The 22464-nt window shown below is 36.9% G+C and overlaps 1 protein-coding gene across 1 annotated transcript; it reads left to right on the forward strand.

Annotated features, from left to right (window-relative positions):
* The first annotated feature begins 3777 nt into the window (after window positions 1-3777).
* Window positions 3778-21355, forward strand: LOC309666830 (trace amine-associated receptor 1). Its single transcript, XM_082474895.1, has 2 exons — window positions 3778-8107; window positions 15620-21355. The coding sequence occupies exon 2, from the start codon at window positions 15737-15739 to the stop codon at window positions 16754-16756; it is 1020 nt and encodes a 339-aa protein (XP_082331021.1). The 5' UTR covers window positions 3778-8107; window positions 15620-15736; the 3' UTR covers window positions 16757-21355.
* The last annotated feature ends 1109 nt before the right edge of the window (window positions 21356-22464 follow it).

The following is a 22464-nucleotide window of genomic DNA, read 5'->3' on the forward strand; positions in this document are numbered from 1 at the left end:
CAATATTGATGCTTGCAATCCAAGAACATGGTATATCTCTCCATCTGTTTGTTTTATCTTTAATTTCTTTCATCAGTGTCTTATAGTTTTCTGCATACAGGTCTTTTGTCTCCCTAGGTAGGTTTATTCCTAGGTATTTTATTCTTTTTCTTGCAATGATAAATAGGAGTGTTTCCTTAATTTCTCTTTCAGATTTCTCATCATTAGTGTATAGGAATGCAATAGATTTCTGTGCATTAATTTTGTATCCTGCAACTTTACCAAATTCATTGATTAGCTCCAGTAGTTTTCTGATGGCATCTTTAGGATTCTGTATGTATAGTATCATGTCATCTGCAAACATGACAGTTTTACTTCTTTTCCAATTTGTATTCCTTTTATTTCTTTTTCTTCTCTGATTGCCATGGCTAGGGCTTCCAAAACTATGTTTAATAATAGTGGTGAGAGTGGACATCCTTGTCTTGTTCCTGATCTTAGAGGAAATGCTTTCAATTTTTCACCATTGAGAATGATGTTTGCTGTGGGTTTGTCATATATGGCCTTTATTATGTTGAGATAGTTTCCCTCTACGCCTACTTTCTGGAGAGTTGTTATCATAGATCGTTGTGGAATTTTGTCAAAAGGTTTTTCTGCATCGATGGAGATGATCATATGGTTTTTATTCTTCAATTTGTTAATATGGTGTATCACATTGATTGATTTGCATATATTGAAGAATCCTTGCATCCCTGGGATAAATCCCACTTGATCATGTTGTATGATCCTTTTAATGTGTTGTTGGATTCTGTTTGCTAGTATTTTGTTGAGGATTTTTGCATCTATATTCATCAGTGATATTGGTCTATAATTTTTTTTTTTTTTGGTAGTATCTTTGTCTGGTTTTGGTATCAGGGTGTTGGTGGCCTCACAGAATGAGTTTGAGAGTGTTCCTTCCTCTGCAATTTTTTTTGGAAGAGTTTGAGAAGGATGGGTGTTAGCTCTTCTCTAAATGTTCAATAGAATTCGCCTGTGAAGCCATCGGGTCCTGGACTTTTGTTTGTTGGAAGATTTTTAATCATAGTTTCAATTTCATTACTTGTGATTGGTCTGTTCATATTTTCTATTTCTTCCTGGTTCAGTCTTGGAAGGTTATACCTTTCTAAGAATTTGTCCATTTCTTCCAGGTTGTCCATTTTATTGGCATAGAGTTGCTTGTAGGAGTCTCTTACGACGCTTTGTATTTCTGTGGTGTCTGTTGTAACTTCTCCTTTTTCATTTCTAATTTTATTGATTTGAGTCCTCTCCCTCATTTTCTTGATGAGTCTGGCTAATGATTTATCAATTTTGTTTATCTTCTCAAAGAACCAGCTTTTAGTTTTATTGATCTTTGCTATTGTTTTCTTTGTTTCTATTTCATTTATTTCTGCTCTGATCTTTATGATTTCCTTCCTTTTACTAACTTTGGGTTTTGTTTGTTCTTCTTTCTCTAGTTACTATATGTGTAAGGGTAGATTGTTTATTTGAGATGTTTGTTGTTTCTTGAGGTAGGATTGTATTGCTATAAACTTCCCTCTTAGAACTGCTTTTGTTGCATCCCATGGGTTTTGGATCATCGTCTTTTCATTGTCATTTGTCTCTAGGTATTTTTTAATTTCCTCTTTGATTTCTTCAGTGATCTCTTGGTTATTTAGTAACATATTGTTTAGCCTCCATGTGTTTGTGTTTTTTACACTTTTTTCCCTGTACTTTATTTCTTACTCATAGCATTGTGGTCAGAAAAGATGCTTGATATGATTTCAATTTTCTTAAATTTACTGAGGCTTGATTTGTGACCCAAGATGTGATCTCTCCTGGAGAATGTTCCATGCACACTTGAGAAGAAAGTGTAATCTGCTGTTTTTGGATGGAATGTCCTATAAATATCAATTAAATCTATCTGGTCTATTGTGTCATTTAAAGCTTCTGTTTCCTTATTAATTTTCTGTTTGGATGATCTGTCCATTGGTGTAAGTGAGGTGTTAAAGTCCCCCACTATTATTGTGTTATTGTCGATTTACTCTTTTAGAGCTGTTAGCAGTTGCCTTATGTATTGAGGTGCTCCTATGTGGGGTGCATATATATTTATAATTGTTATACCTTCTTCTTGGATTGATCTCTTGATCATTATGTAGTGTCCTTCCTTGTCTCTTGTAACATTCTTGATTTTAACGTCTATTTTATCTGATATGAGTATTGCTACTCCAGCTTTCTTTTGATTTCCATTTGCATGGAATATCTTTTTCCATCCCCTCACTTTTAGTCTGTATGTGTCCCTAGGTCTGAAGTGGGTCTCTTGTAGACAGCATATATATGGGTCTTGTTTTTGTATCCATTCAGGAAGCCTGTGTCTTTTGGCTGGAGCATTTAATCCACTCACGTTTAAGGTAATTATCGATATGTATGTTCCTATGACCATTTTCTTAATTGTTTTGGGTTTGTTTTTGTAGGTCCTTTTCTTCTCTTGTGTTTCCCACTTAGAGAAGCTCCTTTAGCATTTGTTGTAGAGCTGGTTTGGTGGTGCTGAATTCTCTTAGCTTTTGCTTGTCTGTAAAGTTTTTGATTTCTCCATCGAATCTGAATGAGATCCTTGCTGGGTAGAGTAATCTTGGTTGTAGGTTCTTCCCTTTCATCACTTTAAGTATGTCATGCCACTCCCTTCTGGCTCGTAGAGTTTTTGCTGAGATATCAGCTGTTAACCGTATGGGAGTTCCCTTGAATGTTATTTGTCATTTTTCCCTTGTTGCTTTCAATAATTTTTCTTTGTCTTTAATTTTTGCCAATTTGATTATTATGTGTCTCAGCATGTTTCTCCTTGGGTTTATCCTGTATGGGACTCTCTGTGCTTCCTGGACTTGGGTGGCTATTTCCTTTCCGATGTTAGGGAAGTTTTCAACTATAATCTCTTCAAATATTTTCTCTGGTCCTTTCTCTCTCTCTTCTCCTTCTGGGACCCCTATAATGCGAATGACGTTGCTTTTAATGTTGTCTCAGAGGTCTCTTAGGCTGTCTTCATTTCTTTTCATTCTTTTTTCTTTATTCTGTTCTGCAGCAGTGAATTCCACCATTCTGTCTTCCAGGTCACTTATCCATTCTTCTGACTCAGTTGTTCTGCTATTCATTCCTTCTAGTGTAGTTTTCATTTCAGTTATTGTATTGTTCATCTCTGTTTGTTTGTTCTTTAATTCTTCTGGTCTTTGTTAAACATTTCTTGCATCTTCTCGATCTTTGCCTCCATTCTTTTTCCTCAGTCCTGGATCATCTTCACTATCATTATTTTGAATTCTTTTTCTGGAAGGTTGCCTATCTCCACTTCATTTAGTTGTTTTTCTGGGGTTTTATCTTGTTCCTTCATCTGGTGCATAGCTCTCTGCCTTTTCATCTTGTCTATCTCTCTGTGAATGCGGTTTTTGTTCCACAGGCTGCAGGATTGTAGTTCTTCTTGCTTCTGCTGTCTGCCCTCTGGTAGATGAGGCTATCTAAGAGGCTTGTGCAAGTTTCCTGATGGGAGGGACTGGTGGTGGGTAGAGCTGACGGTTGCTCTGGTGGGCAGAGCTCAGTAAAACTTTAATCCACTTGTCTGCTGATGGGTGGGGCTGGGTTCCCTCCCTGTTGGTTGTATGGCCTGAGGTGACCCAACACTGGAGCTTACCCGGGCTCTTTTTTGGGGCTAATGGTGGACTCTGGGAGGACTCACGCCAAGTATTACTTCCCAGAACTTCTGTTGCCAGTGTCCTTGTCCTCACAGTGAGATACAGCCACCCCCTGCCTCTGCAGGAGACCCTCCAACACTAGCAGGTAGGTCTGGTTCAGTCTCCTATGGGGTCACTGCTCCCTTCCCTGGGTCCTGATGCACACACTACTTTGTGTGTGCCCTCCAAGAGTGGAGTCTCTGTTTCCCCCAGTCTTGTCAAAGTCCTGCAATGAAATCCCGCTAGCCTTCAAAGTCTGATTCTCTAGGAATTCCTCCTCCCATTGCTGGACCCCCAGGTTGGGAAACCGGATGTGAGACTCTAAACTTTCACTCCAGTGGGTGGACTTTTGTGGTATAAGTGTTCTCAGTTTGTGAGTCACCCACCCAGCGGTTATGGGATTTTATTTTATTGTGATTGCGCCCCTCCTACCATCTCACTGTGGCTTCTCCTTTGTCTTTGGATGTGGGTTATCTTTTTTGGTGAGTTCCAGTGTCTTCCTGTCTATGATTGTTCAACAGTTAGTTGTGATTCTGGTGCTCTCGCCAGAAGGAGTGAGAGCACGTCCTACTCTGCCATCTTGAACCAATCTCAGGCCTTCTATTATCTTTTATTTCTAGTCCTATCCCATGCCCATTATTTCAGGCAGTCTCTCTTTTCCTTGAAGTATCACTTTTTCTGGAAGAAGGCAATTTGAAGTTATTTTTTCCACAAATATTAGTTAAGACAGTCTTAAAACTCATGAAGACTGAGTGTATCAGTTTAACCCAGAATTTCTTAACCTTGGTACCATTGCCATTTTTGGTTAGATAACTGTTGTGGGGACTGTCTTGTGTGCACAGTAGGATGTTTAGCAACATCCCTGGCCTCCACCCACAAGATGCTCATGGCACTCTTCCTGCCCCCCTCCCCCAGTTGTAATAAATAATAATGTCTCCAGATATTGCCTAATGTCCCCTGGGGGCAGATCTTCCCCTCCACCATCATCAGGACCCACTGCTCAAGCCTATCTCAGTGGAGACACTCTCTTCTCTCTTAAAGATCTTTTTTTTCATATCTAAGAAAATGTGGATAGAGAGAAAGCAGTCATGTGACTGAGAATAATTCTCTCTACTTACTCCTTTTTCCCTTTACTCAGTTCATTTCATTACATTTTTCTTCTCTTCTTTAAGTGGTTATGTGAGATTGTGATATCTTCAGTAATGAACTGCTACTGATATCATAAAGCTTGTCTCTGGAGGCAGTGTAGAATCCTCTTTAAGAGCATGGCTTTGGTTTGATTTCTGGTTTTACCATTCTTGGTAATATGATATTGGAAAAGCCACTTGATCTCTCTCAAATTCATCATAACCTGTAAAGTGGGAATAATGATACCTACTTCATTTGGTTATTGTGAGGATTAAGTAAAAATATTACTTAAGCATTTAGCATAACTCTATTCATAATAAGTGCTCAATTAGTACTATTCACATATAATATAAATAATTTTAAAGACATATTTTGAAAATCTCAACATACCCATATAAACATGCCAGTCATAAAAATGATATTAAGCTATTCCAAATACAAATTGAGATGCTCAGTTTTGTTCCTTGCAAAGGCAACAAAAGGGATAAAGGAAAAATTAGCTTTCTGTTTGGACTGTGGGAATTAAGACAATTATTGCTATAATGGCGATCATATCACAGTATATGAGTATCAAATCAACACGTTCTACACCTTAAATTTACACAATGTTATATATCAGATATATTTCAATAAAAAATTAAAAATAAATGCATTACAGAATGGCAAAAAAGTCATTTGCTAGCTTAAATATTTTTTAAGTGTGTGTGTGTTTGACAAAATGGAGAAACTTTACTTTGAATGCTTGAAGTACACACTCAATACAATTCTGTTGATAAAAAGGATGCTGGAATAAGATAATAAAAATGTAAAACAGGATCGTTACTGATTAAAGGACTTTAATTTTCCACTATGAAATTAGTTTATTAAGACTAAATAAAAAGATTTTGTGCGTATTTGCCATTTTAAATTTAGTCTTTTTGCGAAATTTTCTGAGACCTTCTTTCTAGATTCAGCTTCTATGTGAAGCCTTTCCTGGGTACCACATGTGCTTTCAAGATTTCTCTTATGTGCTCCCATAACACGGCCTTTATATTTCCGTTTAGCAGTCTCTCTATTGTAACGTGACCATCAGTTTGCATGTCTGTCTCACCATTAGCTATCTATTCATGGCAGAAAGAATCATAATTATCTTTCATCTCACAAGCCTAGCACCCATTCATTGTTGGTTAAAGAAATTTTCAGGTGAAAAAAATAACTAGACCTAAAATGAAAAGAAGATTGACTGGCGGTGAAGTTTAGTAATTAACACAAGTGGAGCTATGAGAGTTCCATATCAATGTAATACTTTGATTTTAAAAAATAATAAGTTTAATCAGTAAATCAATATCATTCAGTGAGCAAATGTGTATTGGGTGTTTATGGTTTGCAGGCACTATTTTAGGTGGTGGAGAGACAGTAGTGAACAAAGCAGGTAAGATCTTTGATTTCCTGGAGCTTAACAAACTCCAATATGTGAGGCATTATGCTTTCTCAGTCATTCACAAAATGACAGGTATATACATGAGTCAGGCACACATTGAACTAATTTTTGGAAAGATGAATGATACTTTCTAGGTACTGTTAATAAGAAGTGAACTTGGATGTTATTTCTGGAACTGACCTTTAATATTTAGGAATTTCTGAAGATGGAGTTACACTTACTTAGTAAAAGGTCAACTTCACCTAGTATGGGGTAATTTTTATTTTATGCTTTCTTTGTTTGTGCTGTTGCAGCTTTTGTCGATGGCTGTTTAGATCACAGGTGGCCCATCGTGTGGTGTCAGTACTTCTCTGGTGTCAGTATTTCTCCATGGCAAGAGAATGGGTAATAGATTTCAGTGGCTTCTTTCAGAAATACAATTAACTCAGTTATTCCCATGAAAATGCTGTGTAACAAACCAGCCCAAAACTCAGTAGCTTAAAATAATAGCCACTTAAGTTCATGAATCTGTAGGGTCAGCTAAGGTGGCTCTGCCATATTCTGCATATCTCCATGCCCTAGTCTGCTCTGCACACCTCTCAGCCTCCCTGGACAAGTGGGCTTCTCCGGGGCATGTCCTCCTCATGCGGATGGCACAGAGGACATTCACAAACACTTGAGCCCTCCTGACGACTAGGCTGGAACTGGCACACTTTTATTTCTGTCTACATTCTTTTGGCCCAAACAAGCCAAATGGCAAAGCTCGAGCTCAAAGGACAGGGGAGTACCTTCCACTCCCAGTGAAGCAAAGACAAAGGTGTAGATGCTAGGAGAGTAAGAATTGGAACCGATAATCAATCTGTCATAATGATCCTATGATTTCCTTTGGCAGAATAACAGAGGGATAGAAATAGATGAGAAACTACACTTGTTCAGCTATTTATTTTGCTATACTGAAGGCACTGGCTCCTTGTCTAAAAAGAGGGTCATTTTGGAAGTTTTATATATAGGAATTTTAAAATTGGTGGGCTAAATATGTGTGATCATATAATCTCTAAAGTCATGTTTTTCTAATTGTGATTAGTAACATTATTGAGGTGGGAACACTACTCATTTGAAAAAATGAAATAGAATAAAGCAGAGAGTATTAGAGTGAATTGAATGAGGTAAGGATATTTTTAATGAAAACATTTGCTTCTGTTACAAATGTGTACTTACATGTGTACTGAGTCATTATCTAAAATGCATTTTTTTCCTATCGTGGTTAAAAAATTTTGAAAGCCACTGCCTTAAATTATCTTCTAACTATAAGATGTTATTGGGTTTAAATACAGTCTGATTTTTAAAAATATTCCTTTGTCAGGTACAAGTCATCTATTTTGGAAGTGAGGTGTTTTGTTTTGTTTTTTTAGTGCTATTATCTGCATTGTACAGATGTCTAATACAGGAGTACTGTTTTTTCAAATCAATCAACAATTAAGGCAGTTTTAATGGACATGTGGTTTCATTTATATGCTGTTAACACCCATGAGTGTGGTTCCTGGTGGCTCACGCTTGAGACTATTTTTAAAGTAATGGTAATATTTACCTTCTCTAGTTTGCTCACTGCTAGCTTCCTGATGCTGGTTTAGAATAAAAGCACCTTCCACTTATCTTTCTCAATAGTATACTGTTACCTTGTTTCAGAAAGATTTATTATCAGCTTATCTTTTTCAGATTTTAATTTCTGCGTCATTCTGTCTGCGTTAACTGCGGTCTATCATAGAGCCGCAGTGGCTCCAGCTGCAGCAGGTGTACGGGAGACACGTGCAGACGGCTTCCTCCCAAAGGTGTTTCTGCTCATCCACTCGCTCTGTAACCCTTTCCTGAAAAGGTAGGTCTGAAGGCGATGAATGGCCTCGCCAAATCACACAGACTAGCCTGGAGGCCCAGGTAATCTTTTACAGGGAGAGTGCTCCAGAGAAGAAGACCTATCAAGGGTTTCATACTTATTCATACATTAAAATTTAGGATTATTTATTGGGAAGATTCACAAGGCTTCTGTCATATTAGTAGGAGAGGATAAAAATAGTTACATATTTTTAAATAGTTTGCTTTACATGTGCTTTTAAAAATATTTCACTTTTATTAAAAATTCACCTGTGTGAAGCTAGAAAGTTTGAAAAGTTGAAACATGATTTTTTAAAATCTCCTTTCCTTGTAAATGAAGAAGAAAATTCCATGTTGTGTTTGTTGGCTGGTTTTAATGTAAAAAAAGGAGTCTTCATGGAGATTTTTCAGGTTTTAAAATTAAACTGTATCTTATTGTTACTATATACTAAACTACAGAACTAAAATCTTATTTGCACAAATATTATTTGGTGGGAAAAATCCTGGCACATTTCTGAATGACTTCCTGCTTTAATGTGTGTGCCTCTGTGTGTGTGTAGGGGTGTGTGTGTGTGTCCCTGTACATGGTATTTTAAAACACTGCAATTTTTTTTCTTTACTTGACAGGATCTCATTGACATGTTTCTATGTCTTATTATAAAAAGAACCAACTCTTCCAATTTGACATCTTGTTGAACATATATCTACTAGGTTTATGTGTCTGATATAAGTTCAGACAATTTTACTTTTTACTTTTGTTGCTGTCATGAAAATCATTGCACCAAACATTTGCTGGATCAAACAATTTGGCATTTTAAACTTCAAAAAATACAGCTGGAGAAATTTTCCAAAATTAAATGATTAGCTATGCATCTTACAATCCGGTCAAGAAGATTAACTTGCCAGCTATTCACCAATGCTGTTAACAGCTAGGGGTTACCGACATAGTTGAAAAAAAATTTTTTTAATTTAATTTAATTATTTTTGTACAGCAGGTTCTTACTAGTTATCTATTTTATACACTGTTGAAAATTTAAATTCCAGGTTAATATTATGTGTTTTCTTGAAATTTGTTTTTTCCATTTCAAAAATCCTTTCTTAACAGCATTGTATTGTGTCATATTATCATAATTCTTTTTGATATAAACTAAATCCCAATTTAGATAATATTACTCAATATTGTTGCTTTTACTCTTAATCTTTTGCTATTTAGAAATTTTTGTTTTGATTCAATTTTTATATTGTTAGGATATGTTCTAGAGACTTTCAGAAGGTGTTCATAGACATATATTTGCTGTCCTTTTTCTGCCTTCATATGATCACTATTTTGGCCGAATATAGGATTGTTGAGTTGCCATCCTATTTCCTTAATAGTTTCTAAGCTCATTCCACTGCCCTCTGGCTTCCAAAGTTACAGATGAGAATCCCTATGTTAGGCTGATCCTCCTTTTTTTATTTTTTAAAAACAGCATTATTGAGTTATAATTGATATTCAAAGAACTGCACATAATTTATGTGTACAATTTGATGAGTTTGAACTTATCAAAACACCTGTGATACCATCACCGCAATCAAGGAATTTCTATCTGAATGCCTATAAGATTTTTCCTTTATCTTTGGAGTCAGATCCATGCTATGTGTATGTGCCTTAATTTTTATTGGCCCCAGGGAGCACAGAATTGAGCTAATGAACCCCTCAGTTTATTTGTTCATTCATTCAATCCTTTATTCATTTTTGTGCTCAGTACACATTTTCCAGGCCCTGGGGCCATAGCAGTGAATAAAGCCGTCTATTCCCTTATGGCACACTATTTCTGTTTGTTCCATTTCATCTTATTTTTTGTTCACCCTTCACCCCCCTCCTCCCTCTGCCCATAGTGACAGTCTAGAGTGTATCTTTTTTATATTGATTTAAATATACATGTAGTCTTCAAAAAGCCTCGTGATGGTTCTTATACCTTCCCTCAACACACCCTTAACGTTCCCCTTGGATGTTTATTTATTTGATAAACACTATGTACAAGATACTATTATAAGCACTTTACAAATATTAACTTATTTCAGCCTCATAAAAGCCCAGGAAATAGATTTTTTTCCCACATTATCAAACTGTGGCCCCAAGAGGTTGGGTAGAATGTCCAAGGCCACAGAACTAGTGAATGGCCCACCCCAGACTTAAACAAAGGCAGCTGGGTACTAAAGGCCATGCTATTCAGCACACAGCCCCAGCCTCCAAGTGCAAAACTGAACTCTTGACTTCCTCCTGCTTCTTACCCTTCTCTAACCACCATCTTCCCATCTCAGTAAATGGGACCTCCACCCTTCAAGCTGCCCAGACCAGAAGACTTGCTATTTCCCTTGATAACTTTCTCCCAACACATATTCAGTCTATCTACAAAGCCTGCCTGCTGTATCTTCAGAACATATCCAAACTTGACCACTGCCCTGGTCCAAACCACCATCTTCTTTCACCAGGTTATTTTAGTGGCTTCCTAATCATCTCACTTTGTCCTTGCCCTCTGCCCCTGTTCTCAACACAGCAGCCAGAGTGAATCTGTTAGAATCTGTCAGAGCATGTTGCTGGATTCAAAACCCTCCAATGTTTTCCTTTCTCACTCAAAGGCAAAGCTGAAATTCTTACTGTGGGCCGTATTCAGTGTAGCCCTGTGCAGCTTCTCTGGCCTCTCCATCGATTTTTCTCTGCTTTGCTTGTTCTGTTCCAACCACATTGACATCTGCTATTTTGCAAACATACTAGGCATGCTCCCACCTCAGGGCCTTTGCACTTGCTGACCCCTCTACCTGGATTGGTCTTCTCCCAGATAAACAGTTGTTTATTCTTAGTTTTCTTTAAGGTATCAAGTGGCCTCTGCCTTGAACTCCCCAGGAAATTAACTGCTCCACATTATCTGCTTGGGGACTACTTTTATATGTCTGTTTAGCTTGTGCATTCGGATAAGGACATACAAGTACCTATACCTGGTGGAAGGTTCTACACTATTGCAACTCCAGGCCATTCTGCTGTCATTTCCTTGAAGGGCTTCCCGTTTCCTCGTGGTAAGGGGCAGGAGATCTTGACCTCTCCCTAAAACCGCTTTGGAACTCAGGTGACATTCTCCTGTTAAGGGTTGGGCATGCTGTGGAATTCCTCATCTAAGCCTGTACAGCTTCTGCCTCTCCCAGGCTCTATTCCCCTGGACACCAGTGATTGCAGCTTGGTTTTTAAAAGGCTATGACTTTCCTCTCCCGACTCCATGATTGCCTTTTTCAAAGGATACTGTGGACCTCCTTTCCTTTTGCTTTATAATGAATTCTCACACCTGGTTGTAAACAGAACAATCTTCTCCTCTGTCAACATCTTCTATTGAACATACTCTCCACACTTTCCACAGAATTCATTCACATTCTTTATGTTTTATGAAAGAGTAGTGAGGAGGGACACCCCTTCTTGGCTTAGAAGTTATATGTTAAGTCAAGACACTAAAAGTAAATCAAAAAGGAAGGGGAAAAAAGGAGGAGAAGCCAGGAAACCAGTTGAGAGGCTACTAATTTGACAGTGGTTAGTGATAAGTTTATGGCTATGGTACAAGTGATGAGAAATGGTCTGATTCTGGACATACTTTCAATGAAGAGTCAAGGTATTTACTGATGGATTGGCTATATTGTTGAGTGTGAGAGAAAGAAGTAAAGAATTACTTCAGTGTTTGGGACTGAAGATTTTCAAGAATGGAGTTGCCATTTCTAGACGTTAGGGAGGAAGAGAAGTTGAACACATATTATGGGGGAGATTAGAGACTTGGCTTTAGTCATGATAAGTGGTGATATTCTCCAGGCAGCAGGAAATTTTAGTTCAGAGTTCAAGGGGGGAAGTCAAGGCTGGAGGTATTCATTTGAGACTTTTTTTTAAAGTCATGAGACTATAAGAAATAACCTAGGGAGAAGCTGTAAATAGAGAAGAGAATCAAGGACTAGCCTTAGGGTCGGTGAGTTGAGGAAGAACCAGTAATGAGACTATAAAGAGGAGCTAGTGAGTTAACAGAGCTCCAAGAGGGAGGTGAGTTGGAGTCTAGGAAGAAATTGTTTCAAGAAGTAACTGAGGGGTCATCAAGATGAAGACTGAGAGTTTACCATTGGGTTTAGTAATATAGAACAATATGGTTAGGATTGTTTTGGTGAAGTGTTAATGACAAAAGTCTCATTAGAGTGGATTCAAAAGGTTAGGAAGAGAATAACTGAAGACAAGGAGTCTACATGACTCTTTCAAAGAGGTTTTCTTTTTTCATAAAGGGGAGAAATAAGGTGATAATTGAAAGATGTGGGTTTAAAATAATTCTTTTTAAGATGGAATATTACTACATTTTTTGAATACTAGAGGTAATTATTTAGAAGAGAACTCCTGAAGATTCAGGGGGTAGAGGAGAATTGGAGGGTATATTCTTGAACAGGCATGAAAGGGTGCCTATAGGACACATATGAAGGGGCGGCTCTGATGGGAGATGGTCAGTTCATTTGTAGTAATAAGAGGGGAGGTTGAGTATATGAACAGATGTAAGCTGGTGTAGGGGTAGAGGTGGGAATATGGACAATCTCTTCTGATTACATCTATTTTCGCAGTGAAACAAGATACAAGGTCATTAACTGAGAATGAGGATGAGGAAAGTATTTGAGATTGAAGGAGGGAGGTGGTATGAAATAGTCATCTCAAAGAGTGGGAGAATGAAAGTAATAGGGAACTGGGTAGGATTCTTGAGCAGTTCAAATGGTTCATACCTGTCATGAATTTAATCTGAGGCCGATTGTGTGTTTTTCTCCATCATATTCAGTTGCACGTGTGCAGGAGTACAGTAAAAGGCAAACTCGATTTACCAAGGGGTCAAGTTTAGCCAGAAAAGTGTATTAATGGGAAAGAGTTTAAAATAATGCTAAAAAATTTTGGAATCTACACTAGGTAAAGAGGTGAGTGTAAGTAAATGAGGAACAGTGAAAAGGTGATAAAATAAATGAATTATGGGCTTCAAGCAGGTTGAACAAGTGTTGGAAGTAGAGCACTAGTGGCATGGGCTGGGAAGACAGAGGGTGGAACTTGAAATTAATCATTTGGAATGGCTTCATTATCGATAATGGCAGATTCTGGGGATGGCTATGAAAGTGTGAGATGAAATGAAGTGGAGGACATGCTTGTTGGAAGACAGAGGGTTAAACACTTGAAAGTCCATTATTGGATCATTTATGTGGACAAGAAGATTATCAAGAACTTTGGCAGGAGTAGCCTTGGAGAAAGTGACGGTAGACTAGGAGTTAACATCTTCAAGACAGAGAGAAATGACTTGGAAGTCTGAGGTCTGCAGCAAGAAGAGGTATAGTTTGAACACAGAACTTCAGAGTTTGCAAGGGGTGGAGGTTAGGAAGGAAAGAGGGAAAATTATCCTCAATGTCAATGAGTACAAGAGGATGCTTAGTTTTCCTCCAGGTCCTGTAATATAAAGGGTAGCTAGGGATACAGGTGAGAAAACAGCTGCCTTTGACAAGTCTGTAGGGGATGAGATATCCTCAGGGGAAAGACACTTTTAGTTAGAACAAAGAGAGGGAAGCATTTAGTAAAGAGCTTGAGGAAGTAGGGTGATGACCATGAGTTCTGGAAGGCACACTTTGAAGGGTTTTGCGGAGGGGCGGGTAATGGGTAGGCAGATTGGGAGATGGGTTCACATTAGGAATTGTATAGAAAAGTTTGGGATTGAGAGTCTGAACCATTAGAGATGGGTGGTTGAAGGAGCCAGGACAAAGGGCATGGTGAAATTAGCGCTGATGGCCCATTATTGGGAAGTTGGGGCCACTCAACCAGTGAGTTCCTGTCGTGCTAGACAGATCTACTTTAAACTATAACACTTAACAATATATTTTTAAATCATATGTCATTTTCAAACATTAGGTGATTAGATCATTTGCACAGAACTGTTTGCTTAGCTAGGTAATTAAAGAGAGATTTATTAACTTTCCTTATTACTATTGTATGTTCAACTTGGTAATTTTTATATACAGAGAGTAATCATTTCTAGCTAGCTAAATTTTTAGAGCTGGAAGAAAAGAAACAAAAACACTATTATGTCATGTTTTTAGATAAGCACTCAACTCAATATCACCATAGGGCATTTATTTAAGCAAGTCAATCTATTTAAAAATAAATTATAACAAAAAATACTTGCACAAAAATTATGTGTAATGTTCTTAAAGTTGGTCAGACAACTTACTCTTCTGAAATGTCATTGGTATTATCAGTAATTTCCCAGATACCATGCTTCAGGCTCTATTTCTCTAAAACCGGCTGTACCATTATGAGGAGGAAGCCATTTGGTTTTTATCTGGGAATGAAGAACACGGCATACAAAGTTGTCAGATGACTTTTTCATCATCTATGAAGGTAGTCTTCTAAAACTGAACAACCAGTTTTTTTCCCCCCGTCTTCCCTTACTTATTTTTGGACCCTAGTTCCCGCTGAGTAAAGCTACTCAATGTGATATCAGGCAGGAATGTTTTCTTGACTGGTAGTAATTATTAGCAAACACTTCTAAACACTGATTACAGGTGTGTTGCTTGGTTCCTTTAATGTCAACAGCAAAAGTAAGAGAAAGAAGAAAAGGGGGGAAATAGTGAGGAAAAAAAGTCCAAGTAGAAGATTTATAACTCTAAATGATAGTTTAGTTGAGTGAACACAAATTTCATAGTAAAAACTCCATCATTCTTTTAGCAAAATTTTAATTATAATTCAAATATTACAGAGTTCAGATAATATAAATAGATTTAGTCTGCAATTTGTTCTGTCATAAAGTGAGCCTGGGTGTTTATTGAAATAAATCTTACAGATGTACTTGATACGAATATGTTTCCTCCTGAGAAGAGAAGGCAGAAAGGGATTAGGGGGAGAGATACTTCAAATTTACTAAAATATGCATTTTAGTTCCTAAATATCTTATTCCTCCAATTCTAGTTTTGGATAAGTTTAATTTCTATGTGGTCTTGATCTAAACTGTCAGCCCAGAGGGAATAAGAGCCAAAGAGGAGGGGAGACTCCTGGAATTCTAAGACTTGTCATTTTCCAGCATTTTCACAATATAGTGACAGGTTGTTCATTGATAGCCAGAATTTACATTCTTCCTCCAAACTCTCTCTCTCCCCCTCTTTTTATATTTATAATACATAATTATATAACATATTATATATTACACATAATATGTATTATACGTGTATTGAAAAATGTATTGCAAATTCGAGAATTTAGCTGAGTATTACAGAATTACAGAATCATATATGTCAAACGAATAATTCAGCTTTGCATTTCCAGCACAGTGACCAGCATCAAGTAGATGTTAAAAATAATTGTAGAGCTGAACAACTGAACTAAACTTGGAAATAAAAGCTCTTTCCAAAATAATCATTTTTCAGCAGGAAGTAATAGGTAAATGTGTTAAAAGTGAGAAGAATCAAATTGCTGATGATTTCCTTTCTTTTTTCCTCCCAGGTTTCTGGGATACATATATGGAAATAAAAGAAGGAACTCCAGCCTGATCATGGATTTCGAAGAAAGACTCCTCAACACACAAAGGAAAAGATAATAACTAGTGCATAGCCCTCAGGAATGATGTCCTTTTGCCACAATATAATTAATATCTCCTGTGTGAAAACCAGCTGGTCGAATGATGTCCGTGCTTCCCTGTACAGTTTAATGGTGCTCATAATTCTGACCACAGTGGTTGGCAATCTAATAGTTATTATTTCTATATCACACTTCAAGCAACTTCATACCCCAACTAATTGGCTCATTCATTCCATGGCCACTGTGGACTTTCTGCTGGGGTGCCTGGTCATGCCTTATAGTATGGTGAGATCCGTTGAGCACTGCTGGTATTTTGGAGAAGTCTTCTGTAAAATTCACACCAGCACTGATATTATGCTGAGCTCAGCATCAATTTTTCATTTGTCCTTCATTTCCATTGACCGCTACTATGCTGTGTGTGACCCACTGAGATACAAAACTAAGATCAACATCTTGGTTATTTTTGTGATGATCTTCATTAGTTGGAGTATTCCTGCTCTTTTTGCATTTGGAATGATCTTTCTGGAGCTAAACTTCAAAGGAGCTGAAGAGATGTATTACAAACACATTCACTGCATAGGGAGTTGCTCTGTCTTCTTCAGCAAAACATCTGGGGTTCTGGCCTTTATGACTTCTTTCTATATACCTGGCTCTATTATGATATGCATCTATTGTAGAATATACTTCATAGCGAAAGGGCAGGCAAGATCAATTAATGATGCAAATCAGAAGTTTCGAATTGGGTTGGAAGAGAAAAATGGAATTTCACGAAGCAAAGAAAGGAAAGCTACGAAGACTTTAGGGATTGTGATGGGAGTTTTCTTAACATGCTGGTGTCCTTTCTTTGTCTGCACGGTCATGGATCCTTTCCTGGACTATACTATTCCACCCATCCTGAATGATGCATTGATTTGGTTTGGCTACTTGAATTCCACTTTAAATCCAATGGTTTATGCATTTTTCTATCCCTGGTTCAGAAGAGCACTGAAGATGATTCTGTTTGGTAAAATTTTCCAAAAAGATTCATCTAGATGTAAATTATTTTTAGAATTAAATCCATAGAATTATTAAACTTTACTGTTTTGCCAAACAGTTGGTGATCATATTTATGAACACAACATAATATCAACCACATGCACCAGCTACAGGGGCTTTTATCAAGTATTAGGGTCAAAGATTGTGTAGTTAGATATGATGCTTATATCTTGCTTCCTATTTGCCATTCTTATTATACATATTGAAGCTTTACAAGCCCAGAATTTAGGGACTTATATTTTAAAGAACTTCTCCTGCCCCTACATGAACTGCCATGAAATTGACAGTGGTACCTTACTCAGTTGTTCAGTGGTGGAAACTAAGAGGCTACATTTGGGGCTGCAAATTAGAAGAGATTTGTCATTCATTTGCTTGAATATATATATGCCTTTTTGTAAAATCAACTAAAAGTATACATTAAATGTTACTATTAAGTAATTGTTTACACATAATTTGCTATTTATCACTAATTCTTATTTATATATTCTAATTCTTAAATCTCTTGATTTTTATATTTTTAAAATATGTTTTTTCTGATTTTCATACTTGTAGGAAATTTAGAAAATAAAGTAAAAAATAAAAATAATATATCACATAGAAACAAAATGAAATTAAAATATCACTCAGAGCTCACTTCCTGAAAGAACCATATCATTCAAAATTCTTAAAAACTTCATTTTTTGGTGACTGTATAATGTTACATTGTATGGATGCACAAAATTTTTTTTTAACCATTTTCCCATCGTTGACCACTCAGTTCATTTTGATTCCTTTTTTTCAAACAATAGAAATTAATTCCTGTTACCTGTTACTGAAGCTCATGAAAATGTCTGGAAGGATTTCACCATATTTCAAGGTCGTGGCTGGTGTGGTAAGACTCAAAACACAAGCCGTATGAAGTAAAACAAATTCACTTGTTGGGCTCCAGGCTACACTGAAAGAGAAGCAGCTATCCATCAGAGCAGCTAAACATGAGGGATAAGAAGAGGTATAATCGGACACAGTGTATGCCATATCTATTAAGGTGTCATATACAAAAGAAAAAGGAGGAAAAATAGTGGTTTCAAGTAAGATCCCCTTATAGAAGTGGGCCAACATTCTTAATCATAAGTACCCATTTGCAGTTGAGCTGTTTCTCATCCAGACTTCATGTTGTTTTTATTACGTTGAGTAACACCAGGGATTTGAATTTATCTATTTGATAACTGTGACTTATGCTCATGGGTAAGTTAGGGCAAGGCAGCTAATTTTAAATGAAACTAAAATGCATGTTCCTGTATATACATTTCTGTTCACAAACCCTTCCACCTTTTATAGTCTATTTCAGGACTGTATATTTAGTTCCATTGATCTGACTAGATTTTTGTTCTAGTAGATTTTTAAAACATTTTTAAAACCTTTTCATTTAGTAGATGGTAAGACAAGTTGCCCCTAATCACTCCTAGTTTCAAAAACTACCTTGGCTTTTTCTACTTGTGAAACCATTTTGTTAAATTTTTAAAAAGAACAAAAGCATTTAGACAGTTTTCTGTACCTTAGAGCAAGTTTCTGTGGTTTTCTTCATTCGCTCCCACACATTCTTAGATGTTCTGTACTTTTGTGTGTGTGTGTGTGCGTGTGCTTTGCCTATTATGAATATATCTTTTTTAGGTCATTATATTTTCTATGTAATTATTATTGCTGGTGTACAATAAAATTTATTTTAGTTTTTCAGTTGACCTGTTTGGGTTTTCATTATATAGTCATATTATCCTCAAATAATGCTACATTTTATCTCCTTTCCAATAGTTATTCTTATTTACATTCTTTGCATACTTCATTAGTCAGAATTTCTGGAGCAATACTGATATTGATAGTGTTGATAAGAGTCATCCTTGTCATATCTATTTTAAATTGCTCTTCAGGTTTTAATATTGAGCCCACGTTTTTCTCGGGACAAGTTCATGACTCAGATAATTCTACCTTTTTTACTTAGTACCAAATCCCCTATAGCCTATTTCTCTTTGTAACCTCTGTTTTTAATACTCATAATAAAAGACAACCCATAACCCATCCTCTCAGCAAAACAAGAAGAAACAACTTTGTCTTTCCCTATTCCCAGCTTTATTCTAGCTACCATTCCCTCATGCAGAAGGTATTTTGGTCTTTTGGTTGCCCAGAATCCATTTCCCAACTGGAATCCAATTAGCTTTTGAGAACTTTCCCATCCCAACTAGGGATAAACTGTTGGAACTGTAATGAAGAGACTGGCTTTCTGCCTTTCCCCTTAACTAAACAGATGGGTGGATAACCTACACTAAAACTTTCAGAAGGTCTTTCTTTGGAAATTGAATCTTAAGTGAAGGGAAAAAGACAGTGATTTTTTAGCAGAAAACAAACAGACGAAAAATGTGGGTTTTCATCCTATCCATGTGGTAAGACTGTGACCTGACTGCTCTTGGTGTTGTTGGAATTCTTGCTTCCCAGACTCCAGAGATACCCAAGCATTCATTTCCAAACTGACTTATCCATTCTCTTATGGATTCCATGAGTCCCAGATGATAGTCTTCTAATGAATTCTCTGTAGGAGTAGTTTTGGGTTGCATGCAAGAAAAGAACTTTAACTTGACATACAATATTACGGTAAACACCAAGAAAGCAATTGCAACAACACGACATGACTGTCCTTTCCTAGTCCAGACAACGTTCATTCAAAACAGTCTCATATTCCACTGTCCTCTCAAAGAGAAGTATTCATATAAGTTTCCACTCAAGAAGAGATAAAAATAAATGTATTAGCAAGGAGTTTGTTGGAACTGATTTTTTTATAATAATAATATTGCCATCTTAAGAGATCAGTGAAATGGAAGTTCCATCCTGATTTTCAGCTTGGTTATTGAAGTCAATAATCCAGTCTTTGGAGAGTCATAAATAATTTTGGCCAAAAAAGTAAAGCAAACCATATAAACTCCTGTAGATTGGTGGATTCTGGTGAATCAGTTTGGTTAATTGTACATTGTCAACCAGAGTGTGAACATTAACTTAAGTGTTTAAAGAATGATTTATATTTTCAAATTTAGCAGACTATAAAGTGTACCAAAGAAAGAATTATTCAGAGAGATACTTTGAATGTTGCACTCAAATAAGCTAGGTGATGTAAGAATCAGACTGAAGATTTTTTTTTAAGATAAAGTATATATGCATTTCCCAATGTGTTTCAGCACAGGTCATTGAGCACATGGTCAACTGTAAACAGGTATTAAGAGAAAGTAAATTTGTCTTTGCCAGGTCCTGACCTTCTGTCCCACATTCCTCCTCCTCCTAAAACCTCTTTCCCAAGTCTCTAAGCTCCCAGTCAATTTATGTTGCACCAACATTCTGATTTGGTTAGAGCGTTCCATTGAGGCTAGTTCTACTGTAAAGTCATATCAACCTCAGCATCTAATTTGTTTTTGCCTTTGATTTTTTTCAGGAGGAAGAAATCACACAAATTAAAAGTTCTCAGCATATTTATCAATTAAAGTGATTTAGAAGCTTAAATTCAGCCACTCACAATGGCTTATCAATGGCAAACTTTCCTCTTCATAAATATACCAGTCAGATAAGCATTAACTACGACGATAAGCTCTAACATTTGTTTATTGGTCAATATTTTCACAATGCAGTGTGTTTAAGTAGTGTTTCTCAACCTTGACTGCTGAGGGGGAGCTGTAATAGAAATAGAAATAACATGGACACGGAGGCCCTATGTCAAGAAAATAAATTCTACAATTAAAATTATACAAAAGAATAGTAGAAGATTTATTCCAAGGTCTATGCAGAAAGAAGTTAACCTGGTGATACATTATCGCATTAGTCTGTGATGTGCAATGTTTGGCATTTAGTATATTTGAAAGAGTGTGGGAATTTTTATTTCTTTAAAAATAATTTCTATAAAAATACATATACATAAAGTAACTACATATTCTATTCTACAATTCTACATATATACTATTGATATCTATCTGCACAGTAACTATTTGTTGTCTACCTAGCTAATGAACTTGGGCGAGCACCTTGTGTAAGCCCTGAGGCATGCTGGTGTAGAGCCAAAGTTCTGAAGCTCCCTGCACAGAGGGACGTCCTCAGGCTTTGGAACCAGACAAGCCTGGGTTCAAGTCCCAGCTTTCCTCGTGGTTCCTGTGCTTTCCCTCTTTGTGTCTTTGCTCCTGCAGCCGCCATGCCTGAAAAACCCCCTTCCCCGCAACCCCACCTCCCTTAACTGGCTGACATTTACTCATTTTAAAAGACTTATCTTGAGGGTTACCTCTCCAGGAAGCTATCTAAATCCCCTAAGACCAGATAGGGGTCTTCTCTGAACTCTCCAAATATGTCTTGCCCTTCCCATCAGTACACTCCTTGGTTGTGTTCACACTGGAGTGTAGATTGCGGAAGTTAAGAGACTGTGTCTTATTCATCATTGTACCCTGTACTCAGGGTACACCTGGCACAGAGAAGTCATTCAATGCACGTTTTTTTAGGGGAATAGAAGAATCAGGGATAATAAGGTACCCAAGGGGATAGAGCTAATGACAGTTAGAGACAGATTTTAGTCCAAGTCTGTTCTGGCTACAAACTCCACTCTCTTTCTTATTTCAGGAAGTGGGGGGGGGGGGGCGGAATATGCAGCAACATGGGGACTCATAATTTTATCCCCAGCCAAGCTGAAGCAGATGTGCCTGTACGGGTTTAATTCTGGCAATAAATATGTATTTTTTATGAACAGAAAAATATTTTAACAGTTAAGTTATTTAAAAATTTGTTCTGAAACTGCTAACTAGACTTAGCTTATGGGCTACTACCCAGGCTGATGTAACTGCCTTCGAATTATTTGGAATTGATTGGACTGAGACTCAGAAATCTGCAATTTCAAACTGCAACCCAGGTTCTTTGGATTACATTTCTTCTAAGAACCATTGCCTTAGATCTTTAAGAAAAAGGAATTTAAAAATTTAAAGTTCATATAGTACAGTGAAAATTTAGGAGAATAATGTATTTGAAACTGAGAAATGAGCTCAGAAGCCCTGGCTGTGAGCTTCTATGGGCAGGGGCTCACTTATCTCCAGCACCTGCCATAGGACCTGGGTCAGAATAGTTGCTCTAGGAACATTTGTTCAAGGAAGGGAGAGAGGAAAGATAACTAACTGATTTGAATGCAACATTTTTAAACCAGCAAGGGAAAAACTATTTCTAAAGTTGTATCTTAAAATTTAAGCATTTTAATGTTATTTTCTCAAACTAATGGTGCCTTGACCATCTAACTCAGGGATTCCCAAATCCTCCCAGTCTGAGGATTAGTGTTGGCTGTGACAAACTTTTTACAGAATCATTATAAAGTGAGAAAATAAACACAATGTAGTGAGTTTTTCATTATGGAATACTTACTCAATTTAATAGACTGTCTTTTGTCTAAGATTATGTCCTTACTAAATTTCCAGAATTAAGATGTTCTTTTCTTTTATGAAAATACGGTAATAATAGGCAGAAGATTTTAACAAGGATCTCATTTGACAAACCTATGTTTGCCCCCATGGTTAAAAAATTTTCTTTTTATGAAATCCCCAAATCCACTATTGTACGCTGTTAGTAACACCTATAGCAAGAAAGGCGTTTTTGGCAGTAAGGTTTTATGGTGAGCCTGCAACATACCAGGGAGGCATCAGGTCAGCTCCAATCATTGAAGAAATTAAGGTCATAAGGACTGTTTATAACGTATG

Source organism: Balaenoptera physalus, assembly GCF_965194825.1.
Source record: "Balaenoptera physalus genome assembly, chromosome: 9".
Classification (NCBI taxonomy): domain Eukaryota; kingdom Metazoa; phylum Chordata; class Mammalia; order Artiodactyla; family Balaenopteridae; genus Balaenoptera; species Balaenoptera physalus.

Bases quoted from the DNA above. Each gene is read 5' to 3' on its own strand.
- LOC309666830 (XM_082474895.1), top strand. From the start codon at position 15,737: ATGATGTCCTTTTGCCACAATATAATTAATATCTCCTGTGTGAAAACC.